General features: G+C 41.5%; 1 protein-coding gene and 2 long non-coding RNA genes across 6 annotated transcripts; 2 read left to right on the forward strand and 1 right to left on the reverse strand.

Moving 5' to 3' along the window:
* Positions 1 to 53: 53 nt before the first annotated feature.
* On the reverse strand, positions 54 to 21,131 carry LOC146704764 (long-chain fatty acid transport protein 2-like). Of its 4 annotated transcripts, XM_085462122.1 has the most exons (11): positions 20,672 to 21,005; positions 18,231 to 18,440; positions 17,992 to 18,147; positions 16,772 to 16,896; positions 16,481 to 16,675; positions 16,281 to 16,371; positions 15,818 to 16,016; positions 15,646 to 15,743; positions 4,577 to 4,775; positions 2,611 to 2,732; positions 54 to 212 (listed from the first exon to the last, which is right to left on the reverse strand). In XM_085462122.1, the coding sequence occupies exons 1-11, from the start codon at positions 21,003 to 21,005 to the stop codon at positions 136 to 138; spliced, it is 1,806 nt and encodes a 601-aa protein (XP_085318248.1). In that variant the 3' UTR covers positions 54 to 135. The 4 variants fall into 4 exon arrangements, with proteins under 4 accessions (XP_085318248.1, XP_085318249.1, XP_085318247.1 ...); XM_085462123.1 differs by lacking the exon at positions 2,611 to 2,732 and having other exon boundaries at positions 20,672 to 21,131; XM_085462121.1 differs by lacking the exons at positions 54 to 212; positions 2,611 to 2,732; positions 4,577 to 4,775 and adding exons at positions 6,444 to 6,935; positions 7,048 to 7,178 and having other exon boundaries at positions 20,672 to 21,131.
* Positions 7,912 to 10,037, forward strand: LOC146704765 (uncharacterized). The gene is made up of 3 exons (XR_014921214.1): positions 7,912 to 9,155; positions 9,242 to 9,359; positions 9,491 to 10,037. It is a non-coding gene; the product is annotated as an uncharacterized LOC146704765 (long non-coding RNA).
* LOC146704766 (uncharacterized) lies at positions 14,738 to 23,946 on the forward strand. Its single transcript, XR_014921215.1, has 2 exons — positions 14,738 to 14,977; positions 20,653 to 23,946. It is a non-coding gene; the product is annotated as an uncharacterized LOC146704766 (long non-coding RNA).
* The last annotated feature ends 337 nt before the right edge of the window (positions 23,947 to 24,283 follow it).

The following is a 24,283-nucleotide window of genomic DNA, read 5'->3' on the forward strand; positions in this document are numbered from 1 at the left end:
CGTTTGAGCGATTTCGTGATTTCCTGATTGGTAAACATTTTTGTCTCGAAACGGACCACAAACCTCTCGTTTCCTTACTGGGAGGACAAGCTCTGGATCTCTTGCCACCCAGGATCTAGCGATTCAGAATGAGACTCATGCGTTACTCGTACAATGTGCAGTACGCCCCAGGGAAATCGCTCTGGACAGCAGATACTTTGTCCCGCTCGCCTCTGAAAAAAACAGTGAACATGTCAGACAAAGAGCTAATGGAAAGCACAGACATACAGGGAGAGCAGAATTATTAGTCAAGTTGTATTTTTGAGGAATAATGTTATTATTGAACAACAACCATGTTCTCATTGAACCCAAAAAACTCATTAATATCAAAGCTGAATGTTTTTGGAAGTAGTTTTTAGTTTGTTTTTAGTTTTAGCTATTTTAGGGGGATATCTGTGTGTGCAGGTGACTATTACTGTGCATAATTATTAGGCAACTTAACAAAAAACAAATATATACCCATTTCAATTATTTATTTTTACCAGTGAAACCAATATAACATCTCCACATTCACAAATATACATTTCTGACATTCAAAAACAAAACAGCGACCAATATAGCCACCTTTCTTTGCAAGGACACTCAAAAGCCTGCCATCCATGGATTCTGTCAGTGTTTTGATCTGTTCACCATCAACATTGCGTGCAGCAGCAACCACAGCCTCCCAGACACTGTTCAGAGAGGTGTACTGTTTTCCCTCCTTGTAAATCTCACATTTGATGATGGACCACAGGTTCTCAATGGGGTTCAGATCAGGTGAACAAGGAGGCCATGTCATTAGTTTTTCTTCTTTTATACCCTTTCTTGCCAGCCACGCTGTGGAGTACTTGGACGCGTGTGATGGAGCATTGTCCTGCATGAAAATCATGTTTTTCTTGAAGGATGCAGACTTCTTCCTGTACCACTGCTTGAAGAAGGTGTCTTCCAGAAACTGGCAGTAGGACTGGGAGTTGAGCTTGACTCCATCCTCAACCCGAAAAGGCCCCACAAGCTCATCTTTGATGATACCAGCCCAAACCAGTACTCCACCTCCACCTTGCTGGCGTCTGAGTCGGACTGGAGCTCTCTGCCCTTTACCAATCCAGCCACGGGCCCATCCATCTGGCCCATCAAGACTCACTCTCATTTCATCAGTCCATAAAACCTTAGAAAAACCAGTCTTGAGATATTTCTTGGCCCAGTCTTGACGTTTCAGCTTGTGTGTCTTGTTCAGTGGTGGTCGTCTTTCAGCCTTTCTTACCTTGGCCATGTCTCTGAGTATTGCACACATTGTGCTTTTGGGCACTCCAGTGATGTTGCAGCTCTGAAATATGGCCAAACTGGTGGCAAGTGGCATCTTGGCAGCTGCACGCTTGACTTTTCTCAGTTCATGGGCAGTTATTTTGCGCCTTGGTTTTTCCACACGCTTCTTGCGACCCTGTTGACTATTTTGAATGAAACGCTTGATTGTTCGATGATCACGCTTCAGAAGCTTTGCAATTTTGAGACTGCTGCATCCCTCTGCAAGATATCTCACAATTTTTGACCTTTCTGAGCCTGTCAAGTCCTTCTTTTGACCCATTTTACCAAAGGAAAGGATGTTGCCTAATAATTATGCACACCTGATATAGGGTGTTGATGTCATTAGACCACACCCCTTCTCATTACAGAGATGCACATCACCTAATATGCTTAATTGGTAGTAGGCTTTCGAGCCTATACAGCTTGGAGTAAGACAACATGCATGAAGAGGATGATGTGGACAAAATACTCATTTGCCTAATAATTCTGCACTCCCTGTATAAGTGGACAGTATTGTAACAAACATGCCTGTCAGTTCCTCATATATGCAAACACTGAAGGAACAACTGAAAAGCGACAGTGTTTGTGCTCGCGTCATGGACATGTGCACCCAAGGCTGGCCAGAACATGCAAAACAAGAGCCTTTACTGAGAAATTACTGGCCTGACCGAGCCACGCTCACAAGACGGCCTTTTGCTAAAAGATACACGGCTTGTCATTCCTTCAGCGATGAGAAACAAGGTGCTGGAAAAACTACACGAAGGACATCAAGGTGTTGTAAAATGTAAAGCTTGTGCACGCCAAACAGTGTGGTGGCCCGGGCTGAGTCAACAAATCTCTGAGATGGTGCTCAGAAGCAGAACGTGCTGTACAGACTGTAAAAAATCTTCTGAAAAAAGCAGCTGATCCTTATCTAGCTCTTCTTGCCTATAGAGCTACACCACTCCAGGCCGGATACAGCTGACTGAGCTTTTAATGGGCAGACGTCTGCGAACCACACGGCCAACACTTCCATCGCAGCTGGAGCGTACACTGCCGGACGGCGCACTGCTTGCTCAAAAGGAAAGGGAGAAGAGGATGATGGACATGGCAATGTCTAACAGGCGCCACCGTGCAAAACCTTTATGCAGCCTGTCCCCTGGAGAGCAAGTTTGGGTGCCGATGTCAAAACTCCAGGCACTGTTATCTAAAATCACTCTATACCACGATCATACACAGTGGAGTTACCACAAGGGACTGTGAGGCGTAATCACATGCATTTGATTCCTTTAAGTTCACCAGTGCACGGACCTGCTAATGTGCCTGTGTTGCAGAAACCACAAACACCCAGTGTAATCCCTGCTACACCTGTTAACGCTGATGTTGTCTGAACCAAGTCAGGGAGGGCAATAGTTAAAGCTAAAAAGTTAGATCTATAAGAGAAAAAAAAAGGTTGTTGTTATATAACTGTGTTACAATGGTTTTGTAGAGCAGAGTAAAACAAATCAAAAAGAGTTGTCAAAAAAAGAAGAAGAGAGAAATGAAAAAAGGAAATAAAAACAAAAGGTTAAAAATGTGATGCAGTTTGTTTGCCAGATGTTTTTGTTTGGCTTTGAAAAAGAAAAAAATTATCAAAAGGTAGTCCACTCGAAGGTTCTGTCCTGAGAAAAGAAATATTCTGTTTTTGTTTAAAAGGGGAGATGTGGTGTATTCATAATTGTCCCTGGTACATTTGTTGTATGGGCAGTATGTGTTTATTGTTCGATTGTGTAATTACGTGTTACGCACTGGCAATGCATGCCAGGAGGCGGTAATACAGTGAGTAAAGAGTTGGTCTTACGGCACTCAGTGGTCCTGCATACTTATTCAGATTCAGAGTAAGAATCACACAGAAACTAGCAAGCTAACTCCCTGCTAACTTCTGACTCCGTTAAATTTCATAAATTTGGTTTTCGTGGATGCCTGGATGTTAAACTTAATTGTTACACCTGGTAGAGCAGCAACGCTGATCATTTTATTACAGATGAAAGGATTTAGACAGTTTTTAACTCCCAGTGATACTGCAGTGTTCGTTTGACTTTGGGACCTGAAGAGGAGTTTGGGCCCAAGCACGGCCAATGATGTCAGACTTAAAGACCGGATTCAGCCATCAATAAACGGCTCGCTCTTTGTTAAATCATAGATTTGGTACAAGTGTCTGCATTTGGGTCCACCTCCTCTCTCCACATGGTCTGCCAGCACAGACCCATGACAAATGGAAATGAGGTAGATGGTGCAGTTTTCTTGAATAGCCAGAAACAAGCAAGGGGGTTTGTCATAATCTATAGCAGCATTAAATTTAAAATAAAGTGAGTTTGGACCAAAAGCATTTTAACTCCGTTTAAAAATTACGGTGCTTTCAGATGTCTCATTTATTGTCACTGTCAGCTTTTATCTTCAATGTCACAATGTTGCATTCAGTCATCATGGTATGCTTTAAACTCTTTGCCTGTACACCCTTTGCCCCCTGTGATCACTGCTTCAGATAAGCTATACTGAAATATAGGGTACAATCCTCTGACTGACAAAGAAGGATAACCCTGCTGCACTCTAGTGTCACGAAGTCTAAAGTTAATAAAACTTGCGTACTTCTAAAGTCGAATCCATCAGTGAAAGTTCATGACCGCAGCACGACTTCAACTGACCTACCAAGTGCAAACACCACTGAGAAAATAGGGCAGGTTTTATGATCGATCACTACATTTCATAATCCTCTCATTGAAATTTTTAGAATGTCTGAAAATTTCTAGATTAGAACAAAAGAAGTGAATGTAGAGGAAGAGTCCAATTATTTTCTGTAGTGATATTTGGTGTAAAGCAAATATTTTTAATAAATGCACCAATATATAAAAGATTCAAAGTTTGGTGAGGTTTGTTAATACCATCTTGGAGCTAAAAGTTACCCATCTATTGAGAATGTGTTTTTACATTTTGCCAAGAAAATGCTGGAAAACATTGTGAAACAGTTTGATCATTGATTCAGTAATCAAACTAAGTGCAGTGTACTTTGATTTGAACATATGTTTCTTGGTTTTGGTGCAAGCGCAGCAACAAAGCAACATGTACCTGGCACTTTGACTCCATGAACAGTGGCTTCTTTAACGCAGTCAGTCAGCACAAGGATGTCGGCCACCTCAGCTGTAGCTATGTTCTCTCCTTTCCATTTGTTGACATTTTTTGTTTTCAGTGCTCTGTGTGAGCTCACATTTTTAAGCATTATTTCAAAACATGCGCTCACCTGAATGTGTCGTCAACACGATCGTGGAAGTACATGAAATTATCCTCATCGATGCGCAGCAGGTCGCCAGTGTTGAAGTACAGATCACCTTTCTTGAAGACGTTGTGCAGCTTCTTTTTCTCAGTTTGCTTCATGTCTCTCACATAACCAGTGAATGGAGCTTTGGCTGTTATTTCAGTCACCAGAAGTCCAGGTTCACCTGATCAAAGTACAGGAGAAGTCATATTTGGGGTTGTTATATTTTAAAGGCAAGATGCATGATACATGCTGTAAAGACATTGCATTTCTGAGTCTTTTAAACTTTCATTTTGTGCATGGTGAGGTACACTGTGGCTGAGAAAAGGAACTGTGTAGGTTTGGATTAAGGCATATAAAATGTTTATAGCATTTGAAAAGATGCATGGGTGAGAACTTGAGAAGAAAAGAGAAGAAAAAAGATATTTTGCATTATAACCTTCCTGGAAGTAACACACCTTTCTCAACCTCTATGAAGAAACCATATGAATCCCTCAAATGCTCTCCTTTGTCTTTGATCACAGCATATGGAAAAAACATCTACAAATTCAAAAGAAAAAGCTAACACACTGCTTCATACTTCACAGTGTAAGCTGAAACATGGATCTTTACCTGTCTCGCCCATGATCTCCCATTTTGCTGCTATATTTCAGAGTGCTATGCATCAACAGAGCAAATTTTCCCTCGGTTGATGCATAAAATTCACTGATTTGAATTTCTCCAAATCGTCTCACAAAGTCCCTCCAAACATCTGCTCTGATCCCGTTGCCTACTGCAAGTCTGACTTTGTGGATTTTATTACTGAGTTTCTGTTTGAAGAGAAAAAGAAGAGATAACGGATAATTTCACCTATGTACTGTATGACTGTGGCATATTTTCTGTAGTCGTCCCAGAACCGGGAAGCAGGTAATTTACTGCTCAGCAGCACCTGGCTGCCAAGTCAAACGACTGTATAGGGTCCTATGGATGTGTTCTTTTTCACATGACCATATGTCCCATTTAAGACGATGTTGCCTCTCTTGACTGTTTTCAGTCTGCCTCAATGTAGAAGATTCCTACAACTTATCCCAAAACACACGTTACTTTAAGATTAGGCTTAAAACTTTCCTTATTGCTGAAGCATATAGTTAGGGCTGGATCAGGTGACCCTGAGTCCTCCATTAGTTATGCTGCAATAGGTGTAGACTGCTGGGGGACTCCCATGATGCACTGAGTATTTCTTCTTTAATCACCTTTCTCACTCACTATGGGTTAATAGACCTCTCTGCACTGAATGATACTTGTTATTAATCTCTGTCTCTCTTCCACTGTACGTTTTTTATCCTGTCCTCCTCCTCCTCTCACCCCAGCCCATCACAGCATGGCTGCCTCTCCCTGAGCCTGGTTCTGCTGGAAGTTTCTTCCTGTTAAAAGGGAGTTTGTCCTTTCCGGTGTCGCCAAAGTCGTATTATTGTTGAGTTTTTCCTCTGTATGTATTATTGTACGGTCTACCTTACAATATAAAGGACCTTGAGGTGACTGTTGTTTTGATTTGGTGCTGCATAAATAAAATTGAATTGAAAATACTCTGACTTTGGCGTAAACAACATGAAATCGTGCATCAACAGTTCAGGCTACTGACGGTGATCCAAAGGTATGGGGGATATTTACTTTGAGCCCTTTAGTACAAAAAGACATCACTAAAGCCCGGTTACTCACTATTTATCATATTAGATGATCAGTTCCTTCGCTTGCCCATATTAATATTATTATTATTAGTATTATTGCAAATATATTGTGCACACAAAGTGCATACATAGTCTACAAACTACAATGTCCAATGATAACTACAAATAAGGCAGTGAAAGAGACATACAATATCAGTAGGTCTTTAATTAAAAAATATATATAACATGGACGGACCAGAATGCATTGAAGGAAGAAGGTGCAGAGCAATGCGTTTACTTAACTGAAACAATTCACTGAGTGAACTCACAGCTCAGTACATCCGTAGAAGGCTAAATCATTAAGGATGTGTGCATAGAATCACAGCTAAAATCAAATTATGAAGGCAAAGATATAATTTCAAACACCTTATCAACAAAATGTGCAGCCAGAAGTGCCACGCTGTCATCTCAATGATTTTCTTACAGAGGTGATTTTCTTTCCTTTAAAAAGTAAAATCACTTTATATTTTGATATTTCCTGCTACAATTGAATCAAATACATCTGGCGTGAGTGGAGTATAATTCCTCTCTTTTTCATTCAGAAAGTAGAGTGGGTCTGTTATTTCATTTGGGTTGAAGCCCTGCTCCACTGCTTTCGTCTTTATTAGCTTGAACGTGCCTGTAATGTCCAGTGACCTCTGTAATAAATCACAGTACAACCAATTATTAGTGGATAAAATAAATCATGCAAGCAACAAAGAGGCTTAACCACAAATGCAAAAAAGTGTAAAATAACTGGAGTAAACATACTTGAATCCTCAGAAAGCGTGGCCTGGCGTAGGACGGCAGGAAGTCCTCGACATGTTTAAAAACAGCCGTGGAGTCAAACTTCAGTCCATCCATCAAAGTAACAGCAGCCATCCCGGCTCTTCCCTCCTGGCCTGAAGACAAAAGTTAAACAATCACAAAACAGGAGTTAACTGAAGTTCAGTATTGCTAATTAAAAGTGTCAGTACTGAGCAAAAGTCTTGAGCCACCACTCATCTCTTCATATTTTGACTTTGTCAACTGTTCTTATGCAATAGTTTTCCAGGCTTCCTTAAGATCTGTCAAACTCTTTCTTTAGACATTGGCTGCTTTCTCATTCATTTTTAGTCCAGTTCTTATCTCTGACCATTTTAAGAGGAATGTTTTTTTTTGTTTGTTAAGCCATATGACTGTCATGGTCCTCCAGTCCTCCTGTGCTGGCTCCCCATTTCTCTCTCCACTGCCCATCTTCTATCCTTTGTGTGTGTCGCGTGCATTGTGTGTGCGCTCATGCATGAGAGAGAAAAAAAAAATACACACTTTTTGATACAGGGACAGGTCATTCCTCTGCATCCTGTCTTTTAGTCCATCATGCCTGTGATGATGAACTCACTTGTTGGTAATCCTGTAATCGGCTGGTCACTACTTAAGGAGAAGGAAGGCCTGATTGTTAAACTGGATGCAGTTTAACAATCTCTTACCTGACAAATTGTAGGGCTGCGTTTGTAAAGCTTTAGCATATTGTGTTCTCCTCTGTGCAGATTTTTGAACATTCATACCATAGCTGGACTGGCCATCAGGCATTTGCTCGGTGGGCCGATGATTTTTTTTTTTTTTGGAACGGTATAAACAATGAAAGGTGGTGGATTGGCCAGATGCTGGCCGGTGTGTAAAAATAACTCAGTTGTTTGGTGGTGGATGTGGCGGAGCTTCCACAGATTCAGTAATATTAACAAGTGGTGGAGGCCAGCAGGTGGATGAGGGACAGGGGAAGCAGGAGGAGGAGAGACCCGAGGCAGCCGATGGTCTGAGTGTCATGTGAACTGAACTTCAGGTAAGAAGTTATGACCTGCAGTCTCTCTGGGTCACATATAAACCAAATTTAGGTGGAGTTTATTTTTGTTATGCTGGCTTTTTACAGTCAGTTACAATAACTCGTACTGCGTACTAGCTAGCATGACAGAGTTTCTCTACAGCTGGGTGGGTGCTATGAATTTACTGATGTTGAACTTTATTTTGTTCATAAGGTTAGTTAGTAGAGTTGCCAACCGTCCCGTACAAAAGGAATCGTCCTGCATTCAGAGAAATTATTACGCGTTTCGTGTTGAGCTGAGAGGAGACGCAGTTTGTCTAGGATGGAAAAAGACACAAAGGTGGATTTATTCTGTCGTTACGCTGCACAGCTGCCTCTTCTTCTCTCATTCTCTCCTTCATTCTCTCATGAGTGGGAGACCAAAGATCACATTAACATGTGTGTCTCTGTATTAACAGACATGCCATATTAGCTTAGTTTATTTTTCTTATCATTGTTGTGAGGAGACCATAAATAGCATTTGTATTTTCTGTTGTACAGTCCATCTGCTGTTATGGAGTTCTTCTTATGGATAAAAAGTGTCTTTTTTTGTTTCAAAATAGCTGATAACCATTCGCTGATAGCGGCCAACATCCGCAAACAAATATAATTCTATAAAGTGGTTCTATATATTGTGTAACTGCTAATATAGATAGTGATGGGACGTTCTGTATCGAGGCTTCGGAGCGTGTGTCGAGTAATGGAGGGGGCGTTTCCGCGAAGCGCGTATCGAGGCTTGCTTCATTTATGGGAGGAGCTGAAAATGATGACGTCCGAAGCCTCGCTGCCCGGCTGTACCACGTGACTGGTTCATGAAGTGGTTCGAACTTTGCCGCGAGATATGACAGCGATATAAACCCCTCAGACTTCATTCAAAAATGTGGGTGTTTGATGGAGAGTTGCGGTTAGTGAGAGTTTGGAGACCGTTTGGAGGTTTATGAGAGTGAGGAGAGAAAGTCAGGAGAGAATGGAGCCAGCTAAGAAGAGGAGGATGTCCTCCCCTGTGTGGGAACATTTTGATCTTATTCCTCCCAACAAGGTATGTAAATTTCTACAGAAGATGTATTTTCATGATACTGATGGTGCAATACAATTTATGTTGAGCTGTCTTGACTTTTGTACAAGGTGAAGTGTTTTCTATGTGCCAGGGAGCTGGGATATAACAACAACACCTCATCCATGCTTAGGCACTACAGAGCTTTGCATGAGAATAAGGGGGACACCGATTGTGGAGCAAGACCAGGTGAGCCATCAAATGCCATGATAATATAGCATGCAGTAATGTTACTAAATGATATAACAATATTATACAACTGTTATAAGTTACGTATGTGATATTTATATTTGTGCTTTATCTTTATTGTCTTTCCTCAGGAGAACAATCTCAAATAGATGAAGACCTGGTCAGCATGGTGATTGAGGACTCCCAGCCATTTAGCATTGTGGAGGACAAAGGATTCAAAAGATTTGTTAAATCATTAAATCCTAGCTATGTTCTCCCCACTAAAAAGGTCATAAAAGCAGTGAAAATTTAGTTTTTACAGAATAAAATGTGAACAGGCAGGACTGAGGCTCAAAGCCTCAGTGTGTAGCTGTCCATACCTCAACGTTACAAAAGCACAACCACTGTCCACACCCCAACCACACCTCACCTCACAGTAAATGATCATTTCCATTTCAAGCATTTCCAAATAATCATTTCCCATACTGCCACTATAAATATACACAGTATACTGCCATCACTACAATATACATGTTTTACACACTCCTTTTGTTGTTGACATTTACAGGCTGTGTGCAAAATGCCACACTCTTCAAATTCATGCCAGCTATTATTTTTACGTCCAGTAGGTGTCCTGCTAGAGCAAATGAAGCTTCATGAAGCTTCGCGTTGGGGTGAACCAATTGGATGAAAAGCTTCAGTGCTTCATGGGGCTTCATCTGCCCATCACTAAATATAGAGCGTTATTAAATTTATTGCTAATGCAATCATATGGCACACTGACTTCTGAGGAAATTTTAAATGGCACTCGCCCTCAGAAAGGTTGCCTACCCCTGATGTAAAAGATGGATGAAGCCACTGATGTCATCCAGTGCTCTTTGGACTGTTTGTTTTATGGAGATAAATGTTTAATCTCAGTTTGCTGCTCCGTTTGGTTAACCCTCATAATGTCCTCCCGATTTTCATACACCTGTGGTCCTCAGGGACAAAAAATGACCCAAGGACAACACAATTAAAGCTTGCTTTACCTTTTCTTCAGCAGCTTCTCAAGTTGGTTATGGTCCATTACATCACAGCCGACGGCGTTTCCTGGATCGTATCATCTCCTGTCCGGTTCCCGTGGTGGGCTTAGGTGTCCAAAACCCTGCTCGCTGCTGTTTTTTTTACATCTTGGGAGTCGTGGAATAAACCTTTTTTGCGCCTATTAACCTGGGCTTTACAGACAACTTCTACTCAGGCTCCAGCTCCAACGAGGACTGCTCTAATAAATCCGCAGTCCTTAGCAAATAGAATGTACATTATAAACATTTTTTTTTCTTCCAATGAATTGAATCTCCTTTTTGTTTGGGGAAACCTGCAGTCGGCTGAGACTGAAGAAGTCACTTGGGTAAGTGATGAAACGTTTCTCCCACAAAACGCTACATCCAGATGAACAGAATCAACTTTTGGAGATTTACTTACCTGGATGATTGAGCATGCGTCAAGACATCTTGTCACTGAGTTACCGCTCTCATCAGGTAACATAGTTATTCGTACCATCATGAACCGTTTTTCCAAGGCTGTACCACTTTGTGGCCCTGTCTAAACTGCCCTCAGCTCCTGAAACAGCAGAGGTACTTGGCCAATATGTCGTCCAGCTTGACGGCTTCACATCTGACATTGTCTCCGACTGAGGACCACAATTTACCTCTTGCATCTGGAAAGAATTTTGCACCATCCTTGGGCCACGGGCCAGGTTGCTCTTCAATGCATATTTTCTTCTAACCAATCTACCTGGTGCTCCCAGTTGGTGTGGGTGAAGTATTCCCATAATTCCACAAACTCTGCAGCCACTGACCTTTTTCCTTTTAATTTCTAGCTCCGGTGAATTGACACATGGGAGTGTGTCAAAAAGGGGGGTATTCCAGGTTTAACATGAAACAATGGTTTCTATGATCATTTTTATGATATTTTTTTAGGCTGAGTATCACACTGGGACAGCAGGGTAAATGAAAAATGCTTTTTGGTCACATGTTAGAACGTGTGCAAGGAGGGAAAATGTTAGGATTTATTTTTTGATTTCTTTTACTAACATAAGCGGTTATAATCATTTTCATACACACATTGCAAATGTGCTCATGAGAGTCGGCACTCAGTCTTCTGAAGGTCATAAGCTTCGTTCGGCACGACTGTGTAGACTGATATATTGTAGGAAATGACTTAGAGTGCAGAGGGGTGACTGCAAACATGCTTACACACATAGATAATAATTAGACGAATTCTCTAGGCAGAGAGGTGTTTGCCTTTTCTGTCTTTTACAGAGGAAGGAGCAGACACCAGACGAGGTCACGGAGATATGAAGATCCTTCGCACCGAGACTGCCAAGACAGCAATTGGGGTCAAGGGTCATGCCGTTTGGGCTCCTGCTAGTCACCTCGAGAGGATCCCAGGACCACAGCAATAACCGTGAAGGGGTTGGCGGAAATCCAGAAGCACCAGACCAAGGCGGGTCTGGCCAAGAAAGGGGAACATGGCTGTGACCCCAAAAGAAACATGGATCCTGGCCAAGGGGCAAATAAATCCCCTGATCTATGCAACAAACTGAAGGGTAGTCTAACCCCTGACGTTGAAGAAAGAAGAGGAGAAGAGCACAGAGAATCGCCCGTCCCGTAAGATTAGCTGTTTAACTGTAAAGAAGGTCTAAAGCTCCTAAGACAGAGGTTCTAGTCTGAGCACAAAGGTGGAAGCAGGAAACAACCAGAATGGGAGATCTGAGAATTAGCTTTAGTAATAGTCTGTGATTTTTATGTTATGACAATTGCCCAAACACAACAGTCATCCCATATATGGTCCACCCGTTAAAGGGGGACAGAGGAACAAAGAGGGAAAAGAAGCGGGACAACCAAGACAACTGACACCTAGTGGGTAAAAAAAGGGGGGGGGGGGAGTGTAATGTCTGGAGAGATGTACTGCACTTTCATTCTTAAGAATACGACCCCAGATGGTTCTGTAACTAGAGCCCTGGGAAGATTCAGAACATCATTTAAGAAAATTAACGAATAGATAATGATAATGATAATCCGTTGGAGGAGTGGATGACGTCTGTCCTTGGGCAATGGAAGGGGTGTATTATGTCCATTAGGGTTTCCTTATCTGTTTTTACATCTGATCAGATCGAAGGAGGGACTGTTGGGATTAAATAATTTGCAGTGCCTCAATAATGCTATGTGTTTTTATTAATAAGTGTTATAAAGTTATATAGTGTAGTATTAAGTGGACACAGCCCTGTAAATAAAGGCATGAGAACATGTGTCCTAGGGGAGTAGAAAACTGCAGACTCTCGCTCATGCTTGCCTGGGAAAAATACAGATAAGAGGGGACCATCTCTAATGGAAAGTTACTGAGACACTGTTGTTTAGACTAGAATGAGGGAGCTTCTGTAATAAAACTGTCAGGGGCACGCCACCATTTTGAGATCCGTGGCAGCGTGTCATGCAGGACGCATCTCCTACTGAGCAGTGTTTTGTCTTCCATCGGATGCCTCTGAGGAATCAAAAGAACTTGGTGAAGTGTTGATATTTACACTTTCTACCTTCAAGGCATCACTTAGCTACCGAAAGTGCAGACTCAGGGAGTCAAAAAGTGCACTCAAAACAGCTTTACTGCTGAACACAAAATAATTAAACTGAAAACCCAAAATAACTTGACAAGCAAGGCAGGCAAACAAAACACAGCATGAGATGAAGGAGATTGTGACACAGACCAAGGAACATACAGGGCTTAAATACACAGAGGGAGCAATCAGGGAATGGGAGACAGGAGGGAAACACAGCTGGAATAAATCGGAGCCAACGAGACAAGGAAAGCAAAACCAGAAACAATAACATGGACACAGACTGTCAAAGTAAAACAGTAAGTGACGGGAACACACAGGCATGGGACCAGGGCAGGCACAGAGACACAGACTAGACACAAAACAGAGGGAGTATGGAAACCAAAACCAAAAACACTTGCAGGCAAAAACCATAATGGCTTTTTGGCTCTCAGCGAAGGCGGTCGCACTTTTCTCCTCTCCTTTCCCTTATCTTCCCTGCTTAGCTCCTCATGTCCTTGTCTTGTTTTGTTTTTTTTGTTTTTTACTACTTTTCCCTGGAACATCCTCTCACAGTCTGTTCTCTAAAACCTAAAAGAGGAATTATGGATTGGATCAACTGGTCCCTAAATGCAATTGACACCCCTTTCAACGAGAAGTTTGGGCTTGGGTGATCCTGAGTGCTGAAGATATCTACCTATTCAGAACCATGGTAACAGGGTTCTGGCTGATTGGAGCTGGCTTGGCCCTGACTTATCGAAGAATTAAGAAAGCGGAACCGGCTGTTCAAACTCCCCACAAGGCTGCCCGCTGGGATTGAAACGATGGGAGAGGCGTGAGTTTCTCAAAATGGGCTCATTGAGTCAGCACGGATAAGATCTTGGAGAGGCTATGGCTGCTGTGAATACTCAGAATAAGATCTGACTGCAGACTGGATACATCTCGGAAGGGCTAGCCCGGAATAACATCTCTGGGCGCAAATTGGATGACATCTCGGGGAGGCACACTGCCGTGAGTTCTCAGAAATCGTCTCCTTGAGCACAAGAAATGACAACATCACAGGACGCAAGTATGGCGAAGCTCGCGGCTCTCCAACGGGAGATTGAGAGACCAGTGTTGGACTGTAGAACTGCTTTGAAAGTCATATGAGCTGTTAGCACTAAAGTAACAATCACCATCACTTATGCGGATACCCTATTGGCGCCAACTGCAAGGCTGGAGCTGAACAACAACACCCTGATAACGACTGTGTTTAGTCTGTTCCTTCCCATTCCATGCAAGGCCACCTGGGTTGGCTGGTAGACTGTTTACTTAGCCTGGCAGGGCGAAGGACACTATCTCAGCTGAACTATGGACACGCACACTAATAAGCACACACTCATCCCCCTCCCTTTCCAAACGCCTTCGATGCTTGTTTCCTGCGGGGGAACACAGCGGGTCTGTGTGCCGCGCTGGAATGGTAGCGCTGTGCAGGGTGGCTGCTGTGTTCGCTTCGGATTACTCCTCACCCCCTACCCGACCCTGTGGCTTGTCATGTCCTTCACAATGTTGTGCTGTGGACATTTATGTGCAGAGGAGTTTTTTTGCTTCCTGTTCTCATGCTGTCCTGCCATGGAAGCACAGCATGAGTAGAGGTCTCTTTTTTTCCTCTTGTACTTTCCCATTGTAGTGTACATTTCAGTGTCTTTCTGTAATGCTATCGATCTCCGACTTGTATCCCCATGTAATGTCTGTGTTGTGTGTGTAAGGTCGGGGGGGGTGTCCCATTTCACTGCAGGGAAACCTGCAAGTGGCGAATAAAGCTTTGATTGATTGATAAAAAGTACAAAAGTCAAAACACTGGGTCGATGACGACACTGTGTACAAAAGGCCCCGTAGTTATGGTTTTATTCTGTTCAGTTGTTAGTTCACCTGTAGTTTTTAGAGTGGCCAGTAGAGGTCACCCCACCGCTTTGTATGAGAGAGACTATTTTCAGGGAGAAACGTGGGCAAAGCACCTGAGCTTTTCTGCTCCAAATTACCGGCAGAGAATTGGTTATTCAGTGAGAAGTGTGCGTTAATGAGCAACGTAAGTTGGTGATGTGTGAGGATGTGATAATAAGATGTGTTTGGGACTGTAACCAAGGTTAGGGGGGAAATGACTATGTTTCTGTCTGTGCCGCTAGCGGGTGCTAAGCTAAGCTAACTCTCCTGCCGTGTGGTTGGGTAGAACTGTGTACCTGGTTAGCTCTCTCAGTGGGTCTATGCGTGAGTCGTGGGTAATATATGGCCTATGGTATTATAGAAGATGTTAGTTTATTTCCCGCCTGTGTTTATGTTAATGTACTCTGGAGATATTGTTGTGAACACTTTAGTAATGTAGTATTGTATTTTCTTTCTGTTCCTTTCAGAGACCACACACACACACACACACACACACACAGATTTATTGCCAAGTAATATTTACCAGTATATCCCTGTATTCAGCACCAGCTGCCCGAGTAGTGTGCGAGGTGCATTCCACCATGGCACAAACTCTTTGACTGTATATCCTTTACCCCATGTGTTTACTGCTCTAAATAAGCTATATTGAAATAGAGGTACAATCTTCTGGAGAGAAAAAATAATAATAAAATAATAAAATCTTGATCTTGATTTAAAAAAAATGCTTGATTGTGGAACAATTTGATTAATGATTGACTAAACAAACTAAGTGTGGTGTACATTTTGTTCTTGATTTTGGAGCATAATATGTACCTGGCACTTTGACTCCGTAAACATTGGCTTCTTTAACACAGTCAGTCAGCACAAGGATGTCGGCCACCTCAGCTGTAGCTACGTTCTCCCCTTTCCATCTGTTGACATTTTTTGTTTTCAGTGCTCTGTGTGAGCTCACGTTTTTAAGCATTATTTCAAAACATGCGCTAACCTGAATGTGTCGCCAACACGATCGTGGAAGTACATGAAATTATCCTCATCAATGCGCAGCAGGTCGCCAGTGTTGAAGTACAGATCACCTTTCTTGAAGACGTTGTGCAGCTTCTTTTTCTCAGTTTGATTCAAGTCTGTCACATAACCAGTGAATGGAGCTTTGGCTGTTATTTCAGTCACCAGAAGTCCAGGTTCACCTAATCAAAGTACAGGAGAAATCATATTTGGGGTTGTTATATTTTAAATGCAAGATGCATGAGACATGCTGTAAAGACATTGCATTTGAGTCTTTTAAACGTTAATTTTGTGCGTGGTGAGGTACACTGTGGCTGAGAAAATGAACTGGGTAGATTTAGGATTTAGGCATATAAAATGTTTATAGCATTTGAAAAGATGCATGGGTGAGAACTTGAGAAGAAAAAAAAATCTTTGTTGTTATAACCATGCTGGAAGTAAAACACCTTTCTCAACCTCCATGCAGAAACCAGAAGAATCCCTCAAAGGCTCTCCTTTGTCTGCATCATATTTGATCACAGCATATGGAAAAAACATCTGCAAATTTAAAAAAAAAAAAAAGAAAGAAAGAAAAGAAAAAGCTAAAACACTGCTTCATGAGTGACAGGTTTTACTTCTTAATGTGAGCTGAAACATGGACTTTTACCTTGTGCAGGAAGGTGTGTCGCCCAAGAGCTCCCATCTTGCTGCTATAATTCAACAGAGCAAAGTTTCCCTCAGTTGCTCCATAAAATTCTCTGATTTGAATTTCCCCAAATCGTCTCACAAAGTCCCTCCAAACATCTGCTCTGATCCCGTTGCCTACTGCAAGTCTGACTTTGTGGTTTTTATCACTGAGTTTCTGTTTGAAGAGAAAAGAAGAGCATGCGTTTGTTAGTTTTCTAAACCTTTCTGTGTGAGACAGTAGTATTAATGTTGATGCTGTGTTGGCACAAACCTGTGGAGTGTTGCAGAGATAACGCATAATTTCACCTATGTACTGTATGACAGTGACATTATATTTTCTGCAGTCGTCCCAGAACTGGGAAGCAGAAAACTTACTCCTCAGAACAACAGGAATACCTGCACACAACAATAGATGACAACAGCACACTTTAAAGAGTAGCAGTGGAAGTAGTCAAAATTTTTACTTTATCACCAACGTCGACCTCACACTGGAGCGGTTCACAGCTGAGTGACTAACAGCAGAAATGGGTGGGGGGTCCAATCCGGGTCAGAGAATTGTTGCCCCAAGTCGAGAAGTATCTTGGGGTCTTGTTCATGAGTGAAGGGAAAGGGGAGTGGGAGTCCTGTGGTGTGGGGTGTGGCTCAGCAGCAGGGGAGGGTTGACACAGTGGGTTCAGGGAGCAGTGGTAGGGAAGTCTGTTTGGAACAGCTGACAGACAGAGATGGGTGTGTGGCAGAAGAGAAGTTGACAGCCAGGAGCTGTTGCCATATACCAGAGTTCGGCAGGCAACAGCACAAGCGTGTGTGAAATCATCAATTAAGAGTTATCCTTAATTTGAAACATTGCATCCCATGTGTGTGTTGTGAAACCAGAACATGTTACAAGAAAACCGATGATTGAGGTCACAGCTGCAGTGATGCAGATTGTCATCCAGCATGTCTCTGACTCTGGTTACCTGGTCGACCTCCAAGAGCTGTCATTTCTGGTTTTTGGACTTGTTTTGCTTGTTTATTTTGATCTCAATCAAATAGTGTGTGTTTTGGATGTGGTGGAACAAATCTGCACCAACTGTGTGATGCATTCACGTCAATATCGACCAATATCTCGGAAGAATGTTTCTAGTACCTTGTTGAATCCATGCCACAGAGAATATTGCCAGACAAAGGCATTTAACACCGTACCACAAAGATCTGCTTTATATAGTAACAAGTGTCCGTTTTTGGGGTTTTTTGTTTTTGTTTTTTTAAACAGACCCAAAGAAATTCAATATTTAGTGATGTTTAAGTCAACTGTTCTCTTAGAAATCTGTTTTTAAAAAGTGGCTATTTTCTAAATGACTTAATGAGTTGTGGATTGATTGTTGGGCACAACGCAGGGAGAACGTGGAATTGCATCTGGAGATTTTGATCTCAGCTTAAACACTGGGTTTGTTGATAAGAAAACTAAAGATTTACACAGTTAACAATAGTATATATCCAAAGAGTTCATACCTCTTTCAACAGCTCCAGTGAAGACAACGAGGCCAGTACTGTGATAAAGCGGGAGGGTATCATAAATCACATCTTTGGAGTTCACTCCTGTTGTAGCCAGAAGTAAAGAAAAGTTCCACACTTTGCTGTAAGTGACCACAGCTGCCTTAGGGAGACCTGTTAAAGACACGCCAGATGCTCAGAGGGTGAATGTGCCATTTCTTTCACTGATGCATCGTGAATCTCAGTAAGTAGTTTACCTGTTGTCCCTGACGTGTATATGTAGGCTGCTGGACTCTGCATGGTTAAATGGGACCTTAACTCCTTGGATATAGGCTCAGAGGAAGCCTGATTCATTTTATCAATGAAGCTTTCCACACCTGCAGTTTCACACCTGTCAGCTAAGATGAAAACAGTGATCTGCTGTTCATGCAGATGGGGCAGCACCTCCTTCACTGCATCCAACAACTCTAGAGTAGAAAAGAAAGAAAGAAAACACAACAAACCTTACAAAAGATGTTCCTGTATTTTAACAAAGCTCAGCTCAATCTTCCTCTGCAGCTTTATTGCTCATGAGTGATGATGAAAGATGTGCTTGAATCCTTTAGATAAAGGGAGACAAACAAACAAATACTGGAGCACAAATAAAACCTGTGTATTTGAAATATTAGGTAAAAGGTCTGTGAAGGTTCTCAGTCATCCAGGTCATCGTAGTCAAAGGAGCTTGCAAAGAAAAGCGTCTGGACTTCTTTAAGTTGCTTGAAGACGTTTCACCTCTCATCCGAGAAGCTTCTTCAGTTCTAAGGTCAAATGGTGGAGAGTCCCAGATATAAACCTAGTGGGAGTAACCCCCCCAGGTTTCACAATGAGCTCACCCGAAACTCTGGCTGATTGGGACCCACGCCCAGTTTCACACCTTGGCTCAGGCGATTAGAGGATCATCAGGGGGTCCTTTTGTCCCTCTGTGGGGGGTTACTCCCACTAGGTTTATATCTGGGACTCTCCACCATTTGACCTTAGAACTGAAGAAGCTTCTCGGATGAGAGGTGAAACGTCTTCAAGCAACTTATAGAAGTCCAGACGCTTTTCTTTGCAAGCTCCTTTGACTAGGTAAAAGGCCTTTGCAACAAGACCACTTAAAAAAAAAAAAAAAAAAAAAAAAAAAAAGCTAAGCATACAATCTACATGGATGTACATCACCCCCCCACCCCACCCCTTCCACACAAACAAGATGCACGAGCACCTAATGAAGGTAGGTTAGGGCCGGGTTGTGTGTAGAGATTTGATTGGGCAGTGACAGTAAGGAAAAATGTACGAATGGGTTTTTGTCATGGCTTGTACAGCTGGTGGACAGCAGCCCCTCAGTTGACCCACCGGGAATATGCCCAGTGTGCCAGATTACCAGTCCAGCCCTGGTCTCCCATATTGATGTGAAGGAATTTTGGCTGCCTCTGCTTTACAGGGTTTCTTCCGGTCTTTGCCTGCATTCATTGATGCGCAGCTCTCTCAAAGCCCCACCACTGCTTTTCAGTTGGGTTGGGGTCTGGACTTTGACTGGGCCATTGCAACAGTGTGATTTTTCTTCCCCTTTTTCAGCCAGTCTGTTGTAGATGGTTAACCTTTTTGGCCAAGCTATAGCTGTTTGACAGTTTTTGCCAATTTTACTTTTGTTTTTCCTTTTAACTCCTGGTAGATTCAATTATTGTGTTAACACATCTGAATGCTCCAGACAAGCAAACAGAGCTTCTGGTTTTACAGGTGCGCTCACACTTGTTGCCCACTCTATACAGTCAAAGGACTGTATAGATTGGAAATTATTTTTCACAGGACGATATGTCCCATTTAAGATATCCAATTTAATTTAAATCAAACAATCTCCCAATGAAACCCTAAAGCCACATATAATATATAAACTACGGTTCTATTAATACTGTTAATTTTTTGCATCCTCTTCAGCCATTTAGTTACTGATTGATTTATGCTGGGGAATCTTTTTTTATTTTTATTTTTTAATTCTTTGTTTCCCACTGTGACAGTTTAAGTCAGTAAATCTTTAGAGAGGCATGTTCCATTCTTGGAACTGCCTTGATGTTTTGTCACTAACAATATATGTGCTAAATGAAGGGGCAGTTTAAATAACTAAAAGTTAAGATGGACCACAAGTGCAACACATTATTTTTGTCTGCTTTGTGAAGAAGAAGATGAAGACAGCCATATGCAGTCATAAAAAGGTGTACTGCATGGTGGAGAAAGTGGTTTTCCTTCTGTTGAGTATACATGTACTCATTTCCAAATATTAAAAATTTAACTAAAGCAACAATAGGCAGTGAGAAAATGTTTAAGAAGCTTCTTATACGGTATGAAAAGTCATCCCTGTTACTGGAAAGTGACAACCATTCTTTGCATTTAATGTAAGATACTGACCCGGAAGTGAAGTAGAAGCACAATTTTAGATATGTGAATAAAGACTGATACTTTATTGTGGTGGAGTAAAAATGGAAATTCTTATATCAAACTCCATCAATAGATTACTCCATTGCAGGCAAACAGTGCATAGCCTACATTGGTGTTTTTCCCATGGCATGCCAAAGTACAGTTTGTTCTCTAATTATTTATGTATTTATTTGTTATTGAATGTTGAGTAAATGAGCTCTCTACTGTCTCCATTGCTTGGAAAAGCAGACAGAAATGCAGGTACTACCTTCAGATGCTACCAGAGTTGTGGCTCCACTGCAGTTGAGGCAGTGTAGCAGAGACTTGGATCTGATGTTGGAGTTGAGCAAAGCTCCGGGACATCCAATCTTCAGCAAACCCAACCAGAGCCACAGGAACATCGGCTGGTTCCCCAGGAACAGCGCCACCGTGTCTCCTTCTTTTACGCATCCAGCCTGCAGAAACGCTCTCGCAGCTCTGTTGCTCAGGACATCTGCTTCCCGGTACGTGAACATTTCATCTTTAAAATAAATTAAAGTCTTTTGCGGCTGCGTCTTCACCAAGTCTAAAAAGCGGTCCAGGATTGAGTAATTAGTCTGCATGCACTTTAATACAAAGCGCCTTCTTTTTATTTTCGCAAGCACGTACTGGACATCCTGGAAGAGATAAGGATGGCGGAGTAAAACACCACATACAATCAAGGCTGCACACACCGTCCAGACCAACATGTTTGTCTCACAGCTGTCCTGCTGAAGACAGAGCGGAGGTATAAAAAGGTGCAAGGAGCAGGACCACAACTTACATGTAACTACTGAACAACCAGGTGATCTACATCAAAACAGATGAGCAAGAGGGGCAGCATCCCCTCTTGCTCAATGATTGTGTAAGCCTTGTGTAAATGATTAGAAAGGACAGGAGCTGTTAACCCTCCTGTTATGTTGCGGTACAAATTGACCCAGGACCATAGTTGGTGTTCCTGGAAACCAACATAACAGGAGGGTTAATTATTAAGCTTCAGGCACCTGCAGACGATAATGGTAATGGATAATGGCGGAGACCGTGACAGCATTGCACAGTGTCTTGTGCGGTCAGAGCTGCTCTTCTGCCTTCCTTGGTAACAAGTTGTTTTTGTTTTGTTTTTTACTTACTGTTGCCTTCCTATTAGCTCAAAGCAGTTTGGTCATTCTCCTTGAAGGAAACGGTTTCCAAGGCCTACTCCGTGGATCGGCTTCCTCCGAGGCGTGGACGTCTATCAGCAGAGAATGTACCTTCACCTATCAGCAGAGAATGTCCCTTAGTCTGTAACACAGTCAAATATATTCTCAAGTAATATTCAAGCATGCCATTCAGCGTGTTAGTACGAGCTCGGGAGCAGCTTGGGAGAACAAGAAAACAGAGACCGCTTCAGGTTGTCTTCCCAAATTGACTCAACTTTATTCACAAGTACAACAGTTTATATAGAGGGTAAAATTCATGAGACAGCAGATTATCAGTTTAAACCAGTACAGACCAAGATAAGGCAGCGTCTTCCTGCCCTTGGGTGAAGAAGCATCCTTTGTGTAGTTTATCAATTCAGCTACAATTGTGATTATCTCAGCGACATATTTTCAAGGCACAAAACGAAGAGTTCTTTCATTAGTGAAATCTGAAACAAACCATTTGGCCTTCAACAGGCGTCTAAAAGATTAAGAAACTAATGTAGCTGAGGGAGTGATCTCTGTGGTATTTCAACCTTGTACCAGCCTGTGATTCTCACACATCAATTCTTGGGTCAAAGAGAAAAATAACTAAAACAAAGGGGCCTTATTGAATGACAGAGTTTTCCTGTATAATGTCACTATAAAACAATATCCAGTAAATGCTACCATGGTACTAAAATACCTAACACTCCTCTTGTATCAATAAAACATATTCATCCAGAGAACTGCTGATGGCTGGATATGTTCTTTTTCAGAACTTTCTCTGCAAGACCTAAAGACAGTTGTGATGGAAATTCCCAGTAGATCTGCAGTTTCTGAAATACTCAGATCAGCCTGTCTGGTACCAACAACCACGCCACATTCAAAGACATTTAAATCATCCTTCTTCCCCATTCTGCTCAGTTTGAACTTCTTGATTGTATCGGCATGTTTAAGTGCATGTAGATGGGCACTGCTACCATATGACTGCTATCAATAGGTAGTGGAACATGTACATGTATCAAGTTGCATGATACCGGTGTGTGGAAACAGCTAAAAGTTCGTTTTTATCTGTAATCCCTGGGAACAAGCAGCTAGCTTTGGACATGAATGGATGAATGGAGTGAGCCGGTGTAGACAAATAGACAAAAGCAAAAATCATTGTAAATTTGTAAGTCCTGCACTCGCTGATACATCTGAAAAAGGAAGAAAAAAAAAACATTGTCTAAACATGGACAATGTCTGCGTTTAATATATTAATATATGTAAATAGATTCATGTTTATTCATTTTCACATATCTACCAAATAAAGAGGAATAATAGATCAGCTGCTTTTTTGCTTGTAAGGTTTAGCTTTCATAATAAATTTGCTTCCTAGTTTTCAGTTAAATAAGATTTATTAAAGGAAGATTTCAAGCAATATACACAAACACAATATAGAAACATTTATAATTATGCTCTGCAGATCTTAAAAACATAAACATTATATATAAACATTTTTTTTTTAAAAGTAAAAAACACAAACTGACTGGTTTTAAAAAAACCTAACCCCAGACTGAGAAGATGTGACCCAGTAAGGATCCAGTATTTGACTGAGTATCTCTGATTCAGTGAACTCCTGTGTGCCAGTTACAGCCTATGACCGAAATAAATGTACAATGTGTACTAGATTATACCGTAGCACAATTATTTTCAAATGTGTGTCAAAGGTTGTTTGTTCTTCAGTCTGTGTGTGTATACTCAGATTTGTAAATGTGTAACAAATACTGTGTGCGATCTCTGGGTGCAGATTAATAAATGTGGATTTAAAAAAAAACAAAAAAAACCAAAACATTTGCAGATCTGTAAATGTTGAAATAAATTTTCCTGGAGTGCTAGAAATACAGAAACGTTTTAAAGTTACAGCACAGACAGGCCTCTTGGGTGGCTCCCATATTTTGATGTGATTTTTGCTGTAGATACAGATAATTAAAGGGACATTTAAATAAGTGTCACTTACAAAAGGAGACTTGAAAACATTTTAAACAGAAAAAAAAAAGGTCCATTGCTTCACTGGACTTTGCCATTTAAATCCTTATATGAGATGCAGCCTGCGTTTGTTTACACAATGCAATAATTCAATACTAAACATACATATTCACTTTCCGCAGAGTTAATTATGAACCTCCTCCATACGTACTTTGTAAATATGAAACGGCAGGTTGCGACATTTGTTGCGAAATTGCGAAGGTCTTCACCTGTCTGCTTTTCTGGCCCACAACTTGTCATTACTATTACTAATATTTCATCAAAAGATCACATGTTAATTGGTGAGTTTATACAGATGAGGATCAAGGCCAGATTGGAGAGGGTCATGAGTATTTTCCCCCCAGAATTAAAAAAAAAACAAACTAGAAGAAACACACCCAAAAATAAAAGAGAGTGTGTGTGTGTGTGTGTGTGTGTGTGTATGTGTATGTATATATATATATATATATATATATATATATATAATTTTATTTTTTTTATTTTTTTTTTCCCCCCCCAATGGCTAATGCCAGATCCTCTTCTGTAAGCTTCAAACATGTGAGCAGACCGATTTTGTTAAGACTTAGAGCCAAACTAACAGTTTAGTTAATTTTCAGCTGCTGTAGCTTCATACTTAAGTACAATCATCAGCCTTCACATCTTCCTCACCAAGCAAAGAAAAAAAGCTGCCAACA

The sequence above is a fragment of the Copadichromis virginalis genome, linkage group LG7, assembly GCF_057382275.1.
Source record: "Copadichromis virginalis isolate Kocher_CV1m ecotype Utaka linkage group LG7, C_Virginalis_male_GT1.1, whole genome shotgun sequence".
In the NCBI taxonomy this organism is placed as follows: domain Eukaryota; kingdom Metazoa; phylum Chordata; class Actinopteri; order Cichliformes; family Cichlidae; genus Copadichromis; species Copadichromis virginalis.

Excerpts from the sequence above, each read along its gene's own strand:
- LOC146704764 (XM_085462121.1), bottom strand. The coding sequence starts at position 21,131 with ATGTTGGTCTGGACGGTGTGTGCAGCCTTGATTGTATGTGGTGTTTTA. Across the intron at positions 18,148-18,230 it reads ATACACGTCAGGGACAACAG|GTCTCCCTAAGGCAGCTGTG; the intron begins GTAAACTACTTA and ends TGTCTTTAACAG. Across the intron at positions 16,897-17,991 it reads CACTGGAGCTGTTGAAAGAG|GTATTCCTGTTGTTCTGAGG; the intron begins GTATGAACTCTT and ends TGTTGTGTGCAG.